Raw genomic sequence first — 14,826 nt, forward strand, 5'->3', positions numbered from 1 at the left:
GTTTAGGGTCCTAATATGGATTACTTGCCTCAAACAATTATTGATTCTTTTCTAGAAAACTTCAGAAAAGAAAATTTTGATTATCCTGAAAAGAGGAAACTTTTTCTATGATTCATGATAATATATGAACTTCCCTAGATCCTGGAATGAGATTATGGTTTTGTTGATAATGATTGTGGTGCATGGGACTTTGTTCCACAATTCAAAAGGAAAATATTTATTCGCTGGTCAGATAAATTTCATTGTGATCAACTCAAACCAGCATCTTTTAAAGCCTGAAGAATCTTGCTTGATAGGCAACTTGTAGTTGAATTACCCTGATCTACCCCTAAATCATCTACAAAGACAGAAAAACTTAAGTCTTTGATCGAGTCCAACCTTCTTGTTCTAAGAAAGATCTGAAAAGGAAAGGTTCTTAAAATTCTTAAACTCAACGGCTTAGAAATTGAGGAAATGGAGTTTCAAGCCGCGTCATCCAAGCATCACATGGATGAAGATTTTGGTGATGATGACAAAGATGACGATTACAGAATGTGTCATTTTGTCCATCCAAAGAAGTAAAGCATGAAGTGCTTTTTCACTAATAAAAGAGAAAGTATTAAAGAAAAGAAAAGATGTCTAATATCTAGACGCCAACAATTTTCCTTCTTGAATAATTGTCCTTGGTTCATGTAGTTGTTTGTCGGTGTGTTTTTTTTTTTTTGAAATTTTTCTGTGCAACTACGTGAAGTTGAGTCGAATCCACTTCATAAAGTGAAGATGCCCCCAATGTGCAAGGCTGCTTTATGGAGCACCTCTGTTTCTGTGACACCTAGTCTTTAATTTTGCTTTTATTTTTTTATTTAAAGAGTTTCCTAGCTCAGTTGTCTGTACACTTAGAAATTTCACTTTGTAAAATACTCTCTTGAGTGCTTTCTTTGTTGAGTGTTGCCTTTGTATCAAAATTTTGGAGTGCTTCCCTATAACCTTGAAGATCAATAAATTAATGTGAGTTTATATTTTTATACTTTATGCCTATTTTTTTTTTTAATCTCAGTCTTTAACTATCATTTACTTCATCTTTGTTTATAAAAAAATTATAGTGTTTTTATCTTTATACATATATTCTTTGCCTATTTATAAATTTATTATAAATTAAAGCAAAATTAGAGGTTTTTATCTACAATTAGCTACTCTGATGTCTCTAAGCCATATTTAATATTCTCTGCCCGTTTATAAATTTAATTATAAATTAAAGCTTAGACATTTTTAGCTACAATGAGCTACTCTGAAGTCTCTGGGCTATGTTTGGTATCAAAGCCAAACCCACTAGTTATAAGGCTCTTAATCAAGGTAAAAGAAACTACATCATTAAATCAAGATACTCTGCAATAAGTTCTCACTAATGTGGGGGGAAGTCATCAACGGGTCGTATCACCATGTGAAGCCGAAGTGAGGCGTGTTCAGGCGTAGGTAGTAAGTATGTCCATACATCACCTAGGGAACAGAAGTAGAGAAACTCTCATCTAATGGCTAGTTTACTTAGATCATTGAGTAAGAGAATTATAGGTAGCAGTAGTGATTCTAACGACAGTAATAGCTTGAGAAATATGAGAGTTAAGAATGTTGAAGGAGTAACCATCCTGAATATAAATAGGATTTAGAAAACTAAAATATCCCTAAAGTTCAGACATGCGACATATATCAGAAAGGGACATTCAAATTTAATCAGATTATTTAATTAAAACAGTAAAAACCATTTCAGTCACCGATGCTAGTGCAGACTTTCAACTACTCTCTTAACACTAGATAGATCAGCATATGCAAAAGGGTCATAACTATTTGCATATAAGTCTGATACAGGTTGCGGTGAAACCGTTAAAAAGAATAGGGTTAGATACCTCAATTCTACTCTGCCTTCGGGATAAACGTCATAGGAATTTTGTTAATTCCATGTTGGGATTAGTAAAGTCTTCCTTAAGTGAAGGGCCAATTTATTTTAATTGTTACCCAAACTTTTCAACGTCATTATCCGACCCAAGAATTTTAAAAACTCTTACCTTAAGCGTAGATACCCAAGGGTAATGATAGGGACCCTGGATCACAAAATCTCATTGTGATTTATTGGATTGCATATAAAACGATGAACCATTGTACCCAGAGCTAAAGTTATGGATAGCAAGGAACAAACAATTTTATTCCAAGCCAATCTAGGAATTTCAGCAAAAACTTAGCCCAGAGACGTCATATTAGCTAATTGTATCAACAGACTTACTACCTCTACCTTAACACACCTCACTTCGACTTCACACCGCAATACGACCTTTTGACAACTTGCCCCCACCTTAGTGAGAAGTTCTTGTAGAGTATATTGATCTAATGATGTAGTTTAATTTTTAGCTTGATTAAAAGCCCTATAACTAGCAAGTTTGGCTCTGATACCAAATATGGCCCATAGACGTCAGAGTAGCTAATTGTTGCTAAAAATGTCTAATCTTGCTTTAATTTATAATTAAATTTATAAATAGGCAGAGAATATATGTATAAAGATAAAAACACTATAATTAAAAATTGGAATAAACAAAGATAAAGTAAAGGATAGTTAAAGACTGAGATTAAAAAAAAGTTAAAATAGGCATAAAGTAGATAAAGATAAAGTAAACTCACATCAATTTATTGATCTTTAAGGCTATAGGGAAGCACTCCAAAGTTTTGATACATGGGCAGTACTCAACAAAGAAAGCACTCAAGAGAGTATTTTACAAAGTGGAATTTCTAAGTGTACACACAATTAAGCTAGAAAGCTCTTTAAATAAAAAACTAAAAGCAAACTTAAAGACCAGTTGTCGCACAAGCAGAGGAGCACCATAAAGCAGCCTTGCACATTGGGCGACATCTTCACTTTATAAAGTGGATCTGACTCAGCTTCACGTGGTTACATAGAAAGATTCCAAAAAAAAAAAAACACACTGACAAATAACTATAGGAACCAAGGACAATTATTCGAGGAAGGAATAATTGTTGGCGTCTAGATATCAAACAACATCGTTTCTTTTCTTTAACTCTTTCTCTTTTATCAGAGAAAAACCATTTTATGTTTTACTTCTTTGGACAAATAGGAGCTTTATACTCCATTTCCTCATCGTCTAAACCTTCGAATTCTAGAATTTTAAGACCCTTTTCTTTCAAATCCTTCTTAGAACAAGAAGGGCAGAAATCTATCAAAAAATTAAGTGTTTCAATATTTGTAGATGATTCAGGGGTAGAGCAGGGTAATTCAGCTACAAGCTGCCTATCAGGCAGGATTCTTTAGGTTTTGCAAGTTGGTGGTTTGAGATGATCAAGATGGAATTTATCCCACCAGCGAATAAATATTTTTCTTTTAAGTTGCAGAACAAATTCCCATGCACAATCATCATCAACAAAACCATAATCCTATTTCAAGATCTAAGGAAGTTCATATATTATCATGAACCATAGAAAAAATTGCATCTTTTCAAGATAATCAAAAATTTTCTTTTCTAAAGTTTTCTATAAAAAAAAATCAATAATTGTTTGAGGCAAGTAATTCATATTAAGACCCCAAACAATAAACTAAGTTCGGAACCAATTTGGGACCTCTTTCAGAGAGATCTAAGTCAGAATCGAATAAACCATGTGTGGGAATATCAAATGTTTTGAAAACATAAAACTAAATCCCACGCTTTTTGGTAATTCCAAAAATTGTAGCCTCTTTGACTCATATCAGGACTAGAGTACAACCGCATGTGGTAAGGGCTATTTCTCCATTCTTCTAGGGAGGTAACTTTTAGTATTTGAATTTTTGAGAAAGAAGTCATATTGTTTGATTCACTTCTATATCTGTGAACAATATCAACTGATTTAATTTCAATTAAAATATGTTCATACTAATATCTTTGGTTATAAAAAGGAAGGATATGATCACAATGGTGTTTTTCACCAATTTGTCTAGGAGATGGTAATAAATTTGAATCCTCTATGTTCATCAAAGGAATTGCAATCGACTATGTAAAAGGGTTGTTGGTGATGGCTTTCTCACTGTCTTTGTTATAATGGAGAGCAGTTGAAATTGGATTTGGATTTGCCTGGGTGGATGAAGCAAAACCTCTTTGGATGAAGGTGGAGCCCCTTTTAGAGAGAGCTAGATTCTGCTCATTATTCCCTATGTGTGCCTTGCAAAAATTGACGTGTTAAAAAAATCAGGCGAAGAGTTAGATTCACCTTTAATATATTCAATATCAAAATCAAAAGCTGACAAAATCCCTTGCCATCTAGCAAATATTTATTTTGATGCTAAATTCTTAACATCTTTCAACAAAATATCCTTAGTGGCCTTACAATCCACCCTAATCAGAAAACATTTGTTAAGAAGATCACTTTCGAATTTTGTCATAGCATGAACTATTGACAAAAGTTCTTTCTTAACAGTAGAATAGTTTTTTTTGGGCTGGTTTCCAGACACTAGAAGCAAAACGACTAAAGACTCATAGTTGTCTTAAGTTCTTTACTTCATGATTTCTCCATAGCCTTCATTAAAAGCATCAGTTTCCAAAATTTTGAAGGCTTATGGGTTTGCTAACGCTAAACACGGTTGTTCTTTGACTTTTCTTTTCAAAAGTTTTACTGCTCGAGTTTGTTCTTTTGGCCAAGGAACAAGGTTCTTCTTCAACCTTTGGTAGAGTGGCTTGCTATCCTTCGCTAGGTCTTTATAAAAGTCTCCTACATAATTAAGGCTTCCCAAAAACCTTTGCAATTGTTTTTTTTTTTTAATCCAGATTCATCTGGAAATTTGTCAGCAAAATCAATAGCTCGATCAATAGGCAAAATAATTTCTTATTGAATATTATGACCTAAAAATTGAAACTTTGTTTGAAAGAGTTTCATCTTTCAAGTTAGACAACCAAACCTGTATTTTTTACCACTTTCATTAAAATATTTAGATGTTTAAAGTTTTGTTCTAACGAATTAGAATAAACTAAAACATCATCAGTATAAACAATGGTAAAAGTGGAGTAAGGATTAAAGATATCATTCATTCTATTTTGAAACTATAAAGGAGCATTCTTTAACCCTAAATAACATTACATTCTATTCATAATGTCTGAATGGTACATTGAAGCAATTTTATACCTGTCTTTCTCAGCAATCTGAATATGCCATTATCCAGATTTCATGTCGAATTTAGAAAATATTATAGCTTGAGTCAGCTTGTCTAATAAATTTTTCTTATTTGGAATAGGATACCTAATCCATCTGAATGCTTTATTTAAAGGTTTATAATTAATGACTAATTGGGCGCTACTCGCTCGAGTTCAGCGGTATTTTTCACGTAGAATGATGAACAGCTCCAAGAAGGGTAGCTTTTTCGAAATAACTTCTTTTCAAGAAGTTCGTTAATCTTCTTTTTTTCAGATCTCCATCAATTTTCTATTCATCTGAATTGGTCGAGCCTTAGTGGAGATTTTCTTTTCATCAAAATCAAGCTCATACGATAATACAACAATATGCCTTTTATGATCCTAAAAGGCACTAGAAATTTTAGCAAAAACTTGTTTTTCACATTCCTTTTGAATGGACTCAACATTTTCTTTTACTAATTTTGTGGTGAGTTGTTATTCAAGCCTTTTAAAATATATTTCTTCTTTCAAAGAATGAAGAAATTTTTGTTTGTTTTGAATATTCTTTTGTATGGTATTTACATACTGCATTTGGGGTTCCTTTGAGAAAGTGAATTTTATCTTTGTTCCTTCAACTTCAGTTTCAATACCTTATTCAGAAACTTTAAATGGGTAAAACGTATTGATAAGGGGAGTACCTAAAATCACAGCATGGCTTAGTCCTTTAACCATAACAAAAAGAATTTCAAAACAAACCTCGTCTTGAATTAAGGCGGCACCCAACACCTTATACTGGATTTTCATAAGTTGGTTAGTTGCACTTTGCAGACATTGAGAAGTTTTCTAGAAGTACTTTGTGGGCATAACTCCTTCATTTATACAATTTAGGTCTGCTCTGGAGTCAATGAGTATTTCTAGAAAATCTAAAAGTTTTGTAAATAATAAAGGTAATTATAGAATACCACGTTAGAGAAATTACCTTATCGATGCTACTAACATACTTCAGGATGGAGATGTTGTTGTTTGGATCGGCTAGTTCCAAGACTAGTTCATACTCTGGTGACTTAATCTTCTTCTTTTTTACCAAGTTATCTATCAAATGTTGAAAGTCACTTTCAGTTTCAGTTTTACGTCTTAAAACTCCGAACCTCATCTTCAATCGAGAAATGATAGAGTTCTAGAACTTGAACCTTATGCTTTAATCCCTTGATTTCATCTTTCGTATCATTAATTTCATGTCGTATTTTAGATATTGTGGGTTCTTACCAACTTGTTTTTTCAGCTATCCTATCAACAATTGTTTTGAGATGTTCTTGTTAAGCTTTCGTTTTTCCTTTTCTCTAGCCAAATCTAAATATTTTTCTAGAATTTCTCTTTTCTCTGATGGATCTTCTAACCTATCTATTAAGTCTAAGACCAGACTTGTTTTTTTAGTGATAACACAGATGTTTAGTTTGCAAGTACATTCTTCATCCGAGTCAAAATTGCTTGCTTCGATTGTTGAAGTAAACATTTTTTCATCTTCAAGGACTATAACTTCAATTTTGCTTTGTTCGGAATCAAAAGAGTTTAGCATCAGCTGACATAATTATATCTTCAAACCTTCATTGAGATTTAGGTTATTAATTTTTTTCTTTCATTCGACATTGAGGTCTCATATATCCAACATTTCTAGACTTATAGCAAACAATCCTTTCTTTCCCCCTTCTTGTTTGCCAAGTTGGAATTTTCGTTTGCGAAACATCCTATAAGGTTTTAAGGATCCATGTAGACTATCTTCTAAATATTTTTTTTGAAATTTTTGGTTTTCCTAAAGGGGTTTTTAGACGATGTTCGGCCTTTAGGTTCCAACCCAAATTGTTAACAAAAATCTTCCATTTCTTTTGATCCAAAAGATCGTTGTTTATTAAGCTGTGTTTTTGGCTTCATACCGTTACAAAGTTCTAAACCTTCAACACATATTTCAAAAGTAAGCTCTCCATAAGTATACAACCTGTAAGGTATAACTCCTCCGAACTTTGCCTTTATACAACTTCGTACCTTTTTAGCAAATAAGGAAGGTAATCCAGAAAGAAACTTTTTTTTTTCTATAAATAAGCATTACAATCAGATCTAGTGAAAACCTTGGCATAGAAAACATCTTTATACCACCTAAAATGAGACAGAGTCAGCCATTTTAGGTTCATTAGAAGTTCTCTAGAACGATCAAGTTGGAGCTCAGTACATCCAACGAAATGGAGGGTAATGGTATAAATCAAGGTATTCATTGCGTCCTCATGAACTACTCGCTCTCCATTAACGTTTTCAAATGTCCTTAATGGCAATAAAAAAAAATTCCCTTTGCTTGTTCGCTTAGGTGAAAATCCCACCATAAGCGAAGTTGTCCAATAAATCTGATGACAATTGCATGTGCAATAGCTCTATCAAAATTTCGTTGTAATTTGCTGACTGATGAGAACATCATCATCTATCTCATAGTATTAATGATTTGATATTCTGTTTGCCCATCAATGTTTCATTTAACAATTGATCGTCCATCATACTGCACATTTTCACCCATATCATTATCTTCAAATTGAAAATCTATTGGAGTTGGCCTATGATAATAATTTTTTTAAATGGGTGTTCTTGTGACCTTGTGGCTCTGTTTTATCCTATTCACTTGTGGGTCTAAGGTTGACTTGGTAAATTCATCTTATAAATCAGCAATTTAGGTTTCAGTAATGACTGATACTTTTGGCTCAGTTATCTTCATCGAGCTTAATCTTTTGGCCAAAGCATCAACAAATTTGTCATTGGTTAGGGTTTTTCCTAAGTCCGTAAGATCATGATTAGTTTGAACATGGTTTGGCTGACCTTATCCTTTTCTTTTTTTATTCTTCTTTCCTTCAGAAAAATTGGAAGATGCTCCTGGTTCTCTAGGATTCAAATTCTAGATTTGAGAGAATCATTTTCCTTTAATAAGTTCTCTATCCTAGAAGCTTGTTGACCTAAAGATTGGAGAAACAAATATGTATAATTATTTTGCTATCACAGTTGCAACTAAATTTTGTACATAAGCATTTTGTCCTCCTTCTGGGACTTCCTTATAAGGAGAAGCAATTGTTCTGTGTGGATTTATCTGAATAGTCTTTTTGTGGTGGATGTATTAACATTTCTGCTTTTCCTTCTTTCATTATATAAGTTTTTAATGGGATATCAAAAGTACTTATACATTGAGTGTATTCAGAAAATTTGTACCTTTTAGCACACCATTCATATCAAGGAAAGAATCTTATAGTATTTCCTTTTTCAATCATGAAGGTGTAGTGACATTTCTCCAATAAAACTCTTCTTTCTTGGATGTGGGCCTTTTCTAGCCCTTCTCTTTTCATAGCATTTTCTTTACTGAGATAATCTTTCTCAATAAATTCCTTATATGGTTTAAATTTTGCTGACACAGATGTTAGATTCAACGTCATCCCACGTGAATTCTAATTGAGGTGGATTCCTAGAGTTCCTAGAGAGAGTTGTGGCTTCAGTAATCTCAACCTTATAAAATGAGTAGTGCACTTGTTCATGGGTCTTTCTAAGCTCTTCTAGGATAGTCCTTTTGATAAAGATTTTACCACCTGTAAAACAAGGGTTAAACCATATAATTTGTTTGTAAGATAACAAGTTTTTGTAGTATAGAATGACTCAAACAAGGTCGATCTCCTCAAGGACTGGTATAAACAATTTACGATTTTTGGAGTATTTAACTTAGTTAACTCTAAGAACTACAATAATTTGACAAAACTAAATCATATTGTACGTGACTTAAAGAAATATCTAAAATGGGAATTGGCTTATAGAAATAGTGATCCAACTAAACAAAACAAGTAAATGTAGAAACTCAAGATAATATAAATAATTGAAGAAAATTAGATTGACAAGGCATTAGAGTTTAACCTTTATCAACAACAGTCCTACGTAGTTCTTCCAATTGTTTAAGTAATCGAAAACACACATGCTTTGAAGGTTGAGTTTTTCCTTGTGTAGTTTTATTTGTAACATTATACATATACTAAAAACCAGCATAAAAGACCGTTCATCCTAAGAGAGAACACTATTCATTAATAGTGAACGGACTAAAATGCCCTCCAATTCTTTTGTTATTAGTTAATTTTTCTCTTTTCACACAACAAAAAGACTGTTTTACTCTCCTTGCCTACGAGTGATCATCGCTTCACTTTCTCACTTTCTCCTTCGACAAAACACTCTTCACCTGTGCGTCATCTTGGAGTGGGAAGGGGGGGCGAAACGACTCTTCGTTCTCCAATCTTCCAGAAACCACGACGACTCCAAATCTTTCTCCCACAAACCCTTCGTTTTCCATTTGCCGTATTCGTCCAAAATTTCACTATCAACTCCACTTAAAATCCCTAGAATGCCAAAACCGAACTTTCTCGAGCCAAAGAAATCGCCATCAGCCTTCGCCTATAAAAAAAATTTCCAGAAATTCGCCACAGAAAGTCCAAATTTTCTCTACTTGGACGATTGCGGAAGATCAGGTTTGATTATTTTCACACTTTCTCGATTCGATTTCATATGATTTGGGTTTGGGCAGATCAATCCTGTAAACCGCTTCGATAACATGTCTTGGAACTAGACTGGCCGCTATCTGCACAGCCTCCATATTCTTGGTAATACACCAGAAGCAATCATCTCATGGCTTGAAAAGGATAGAAAGACTAATCCAGGGCAATCACATATCATTAACTCATCAGACATAATCAACGTTTGTAAATGCTTTGTCTTATTTATTTATTTCATTAACAATTCAAACATACCTTTATATTTATTAGTATCTTGATTTCCTTGACAATTCGAGCATATCTTTTTTGTATGTTTTTTTTTTCTGGGTGTTTAATTTTATTTGAATTTCTTAATTTGTTCAAAGGATGCTTTGGTTAGTAGCCATTTTATTTATTGATTTTTTTTTTTTTGGATTTATAGCACCAAGGGTATTGGTGAATGGTGAAGAGGTTTGTATGGATTCACGTATCTTAAACATGTAGTGGGAAGTGAGGGTTTGGTTTTAGTGTTTTAGATAATTTGAGGAACATGTAGATACTATGATTTGTGGTTGCGTTCTTAAACCATGATAAAGCAGTCCATGTAATTTTAACATAGATATCATTTTTTTTATCTAATGCATGAGTATTTGAAATGGTAAGACGATAATATATGGGTAACACTGTGTGATTTAAAATCCAAAGAGAGACAATGAACCATGTTTGATATTTTTTTTGTTTTGGTTGATTTAAATTTGAGCTTTTTTGAGTTGGAATCATGTGTTTTGTTTAAGATATCATTTTTGGTTTATGCATGGTTTGCCAGGGCGAAAGTTTGCATCTTTTTTATGGTTGGATTCATGGGTTTTTTCTTAAGCTTTGAAGTTCTTAGTTTTTATCAAGAAATTTAATCTGGGTTTCATTTATTTGTGAAACTAGCACTTATTTTATGAAAATTTTTCAGTAAATGATTGCTTATTTGGCTTTAAATTTGACCTCTTTGAATTTCCAGGTTGTTCTAGACTTTGTCAACACGCAGAGTTGTCTTCGGCAGAGCTCGATAGCAACTTTGGGTGAGTCTGAATTGCTAGTAGATATGATTTTTCTTTAATTTATTCATCTTCTTTCGAATTTATTTGCAAATATTTTTGAAGCCCATGTAATTCAAAGTTCAAATTTATTTGTAAAGTATTAGTGTGGGTGTGGACACCCAATATGATTTTTACATGGTGTTGCTATCTGGTATTTGACAATTATATTGGGTACTATCTAAATTTTGGTTTAGCTGCTGATGAAGCGAAATCAAAAGGTTATAAATGAGAGGTATAATTTAATTTTTATATTTTATGCATCAGCAGACCCCCTAGCTCGGCGACTTGGGGGACTCCTACTACATGGTTTGTATCGCGCTTGACCAAGCCTGAAACTACAAGTAAGCTTCAAGTGAAATTGATACATTACCTTGTGCATCTCCACCAGTTAAAGATACCACCCCTGGATGGAGGAAGAGTACTTCCAGAGAATATGCCACATCTACCTATGAGACAGATAAGGCAAGTCAAGACGACATCACACTCCGATACTTAGAAGTTTCGTGATTACGAGATCATTCTCCTACAATATTTCCTAATGTCATTTGTACTAAATCATTCACTTGTACTCACTAAAGGAGAGCTTGAACCTATGTACTTGTGTAAACCCTTCACAATTAATGAGAACTCTTCTATTCCGTAGACGTAGCCAATCTAGGTGAACCACGTACATCTTGTGTTTGCTTTCCTATCTCTATCCATTTATATACTTATCCACACTAATGACCGGAGCAATCTAGCGAAGATCACAAAAAGCGACCGTTTTCGCTACCTAGGATCTATCTTGCAAGAGAACGGAAAATTAGATGGAGATCTCAACCATAGAATACGAGCTGGATGGATGAAGTGTAAGAGTGCATCCGGCGTGTTGTGTGACCGTCGTAGGCCACTGAAGCTCAAGGGAAAATTTTATAGGACGGCAATAAGGCCAGCGATGTTGTATGGCACAGAATGTTGGGCGGTGAAGCATCAACACGTACACAAAATGGGTGTAGCGGAGATGAGGATGCTTCGTGGGATGTGTGGGCACACGAGAAAGGATAAGATTGGGAATGAGGATATCCGAGGTAAAGTAGGAGTAGCCGAAATTGTAGGAAAGATGAGAGAAAATCGGCTCCGGTGATTTGGACATGTGCAAAGAAGGCCGACTAACGCTCCGGTTCGAAGATGTGACTACGGGACAGAGGTTCAAGGTCGAAGGGGTAGAGGAAGACCTAGGAAAACTTTGGAAGAGACTCTAAGAAAAGACTTAGAGTACTTGGATCTAACGGAGGACATGACATAAAACCGAGCGCAATGGCGTTCTAGGATTCATATAGCCGACCTCACTTAGTGGGAAAAGGCTTTGTTGTTGTTGTTGTTGTATTTGATTAAATGAATACTGTAGGAACATTGCCTTGACATATGTGCTTTCGTATGGAAAACTGAATTTTGTGTGTTTATAAGCATGTATATACTCAATATTTATTTAAATTACAATGGAATTGACTGAAAATTATGGAGAATTAGTATAAGTTTACACACCGAAAGAAATAGAATGAAAATGTAAGTAAAGAAAAATTAGAATGTAATACATAATATCTTAGTATGTAGGGATTGATGACTAAATGTGCTACGTGAAGAGATTGCTTATTTCGTTAGTTAAGGGCAGCACTTGATAGAAGCGTAACCAAAACCAGGTAAGAGTCACATTTGGTTGCATTCCTATCTCAATTTTGTGTATTATTCACTTAGCTCTATGTTGTTAACTGCAAATTTTGCTATTTTTGTTGCCTTCCGTTTTATCTACTAATTATTGTTCTATGAATTGTATTCTTCAGTTAAATAATGATAACTAGAATCCCAAAGAAAAAAAATAAATTCAAGGATTGCAGTGTTTGGGATGATAATTTGTATCCAATATGATCATTAGCCAGGCAGAGAACCTAATTTGGGAAGTGGTTTTAAAGTTTTAATAGTTTTGTTGTGTGTAAATTTCTTGCTTTGCCTAGCTACCAAGAATCTAATAACCAAAGGCTTAGGTGTTTTCCCCAAATGGTTTTCAATTTGTTGTAGGTAAACGAGAGCTAATGTATTGTTATGCACAGGGAAATGGAAGGAAAGTAAAACTTCAAGCTTTTAATACAAATTATAAATGGAGCAACACTAAACAAAAGATAGGTAAAACTGACCACTACCTTCTTTCCAGTTAAATGTAAATCAATTGATTAAGTGTGTGTTTAAAATGAAGTTTCAATTGTTTTCAAACTCTAACAATGAACTTCTACGCGTTAAGATAATCTATTTAGAGTTTTGATCCACTTTTGATTATGCAGAATTTCAATTTTTTTTCATATAAAGTTTCCATTTTTCTTTTGAGTGAGAGAAGAAGTTTTAATTTGGGTTTACAATTTTTTCCTTTGTAGATTTTCGTAGTAGGACCGAGCTTTCAAAAGGCACTTCAAGTTCTGGAAATCTTTTTTGTTATGGTTTTGTTATATCAGGTTCTAAATTGTGCAAACCATTTCTTTAATTAGAGAAAATTAAGCACAATCCTGCTTATATACATATTGTTATTTTAAGAAACAATTTTGTTAGTCTTTTCTAAAAGAAATGATAATAAGAAACTGCAATTTACTTTTCGGTATCATTCTTAACTGATTTCTGAATTTATGCCCAAGTCTGTCTAATCTACTCCAAATATAGGCTGAGCAAAAGGAGGAAAGGTTTAAGTAGGTATGTGTACAATGTGTTTTCATCAATTCTTTCTCAGAATGTGCCTTCATTGTTGGTTTATGTACTATTTTTCTCTGTCTAAAAAATTGAAATAAATATGATATTTTCACTATTCCTTCTTCTTCCAAGTTTTTTCCACAGAACATAAAAATAGAAATGACTATTTGTTTCCCTTTTTCTACTTTGTTCTTTTGCAGCAAAACAAGCATGATTTTGTTGGTACTCCTTATTTAGTGAAGCAACGGTTTCATATTGTGAACTGTCTTTGTGTGTTTATCACCTTATTCTTTATGGTTCCAGTTTCCTAAATGAAGTTTGACATGTATGGAATTTGAAAATTTATATCCATAAACTTCATTTTGCCCATGGACACCTATGTTGTTCCGTATTTTTGAAAGAGTTGTAAATAAATTTGCACATGTATGTGAATAATATTGTCTACTGTATATACATATATATAATTTTTTTTAGAACTTCTAAATGTGTTATACAATTTTCAATCCTGCAGTAATGCGCAGTCATCCTTGCTAGTTCAAGCTAAAACACATACCACAACATGCAATTTATCCATGACATTTGGATTAAATATAAACATGAGTGATTCATTAATCTTTGTGAAAATCCTTTTGGTAAACCATGTAATCCCTAAAAAGTATGAAATTTATCTTAGGAGAAATTATAATCCTCAATCACAAGAAGCATAACCAATTTTAACGTGATATTCGTTCAAAATTGCATCCGATGACTTTTCTAAGCATCATAATGGTGATCAAACATCAAAACACATAGATAGTTTAATTCAGTGATTGAAAATATCAAAGCAAGCATGTAACAACACTTAAGCAATTAAAAGAGAAACCTACGTAATCATGTTGAGGCTCACAACCTCACTTTAGCAAAAGGAAATTAGTTATACATGTTTGAATGCATAAAGAATTATCCATGAAGAATCAAGGAAAGAGAACCACCGTTTTTTACAAGAATTCTCCCTAAGCTCTCTCTTCTCCTCTGAAAAAAAGAAACTCCTCCTTTTGTCATTATCGCCTCACTATTTAAATTCCCCTAATGCGTACTTAAAAAGACTCCAATCATCCACATTCCGGATCAGATTAGGAGACACAAAATAAATGTCAATTAAAATTGATTTCCTAATTTAAATGGACAAACAGAACGTGCCCTGCCTCCATACGTTTGGTAGACCAAAAGTCCCTAGATTTCAATGAATGAGCTGTCCTTAGAAGGCTTGAAATGTTTGCTTCACAAGCTAGCAAGAAAGTTTCCTCAATTTAGGCTTTAATTATGCTTATCTCTCATGCAACCTTTAGAGATCCAAATTGTCTTGTCAGCACGCTGCCTTGTCTTCATTCT

At 33.5% G+C, this 14,826-nt stretch overlaps 1 protein-coding gene across 6 annotated transcripts; it reads left to right on the forward strand.

The window, feature by feature from the left end:
• The first annotated feature begins 9,304 nt into the window (after positions 1-9,304).
• On the forward strand, positions 9,305-13,954 carry LOC126609769 (uncharacterized). 6 transcript variants are annotated; one of them, XR_007618270.1, is made up of 3 exons: positions 9,305-10,725; positions 13,149-13,187; positions 13,429-13,954. XR_007618270.1 is itself a non-coding variant. In XM_050277700.1 (3 exons), exons 1-3 carry the CDS (start codon positions 9,526-9,528, stop codon positions 11,237-11,239), a joined length of 417 nt encoding a protein of 138 aa, XP_050133657.1. In that variant the 5' UTR covers positions 9,305-9,525; the 3' UTR covers positions 11,240-11,413. The 6 variants fall into 6 exon arrangements, 1 of the variants encoding a protein (XP_050133657.1); XR_007618271.1 differs by lacking the exons at positions 13,149-13,187; positions 13,429-13,954 and adding an exon at positions 11,008-11,413 and having other exon boundaries at positions 9,305-9,781; positions 10,665-10,725; XR_007618268.1 differs by lacking the exons at positions 13,149-13,187; positions 13,429-13,954 and adding an exon at positions 11,011-11,413 and having other exon boundaries at positions 9,305-9,781; positions 10,665-10,725.
• Positions 13,955-14,826: the final 872 nt, after the last annotated feature.

The sequence above is a fragment of the Malus sylvestris genome, chromosome 17 (assembly GCF_916048215.2).
Source record: "Malus sylvestris chromosome 17, drMalSylv7.2, whole genome shotgun sequence".
In the NCBI taxonomy this organism is placed as follows: domain Eukaryota; kingdom Viridiplantae; phylum Streptophyta; class Magnoliopsida; order Rosales; family Rosaceae; genus Malus; species Malus sylvestris.

Bases quoted from the DNA above. Each gene is read 5' to 3' on its own strand.
- LOC126609769 (XM_050277700.1), top strand. From the start codon at position 9,526: ATGCCAAAACCGAACTTTCTCGAGCCAAAGAAATCGCCATCAGCCTTC. The intron at 9,650-10,664 runs GTTTGATTATTT...TTGAATTTCCAG, and splicing joins GGACGATTGCGGAAGATCAG to GTTGTTCTAGACTTTGTCAA. The intron at 10,726-11,007 runs GTGAGTCTGAAT...TTTATGCATCAG, and splicing joins GAGCTCGATAGCAACTTTGG to CAGACCCCCTAGCTCGGCGA.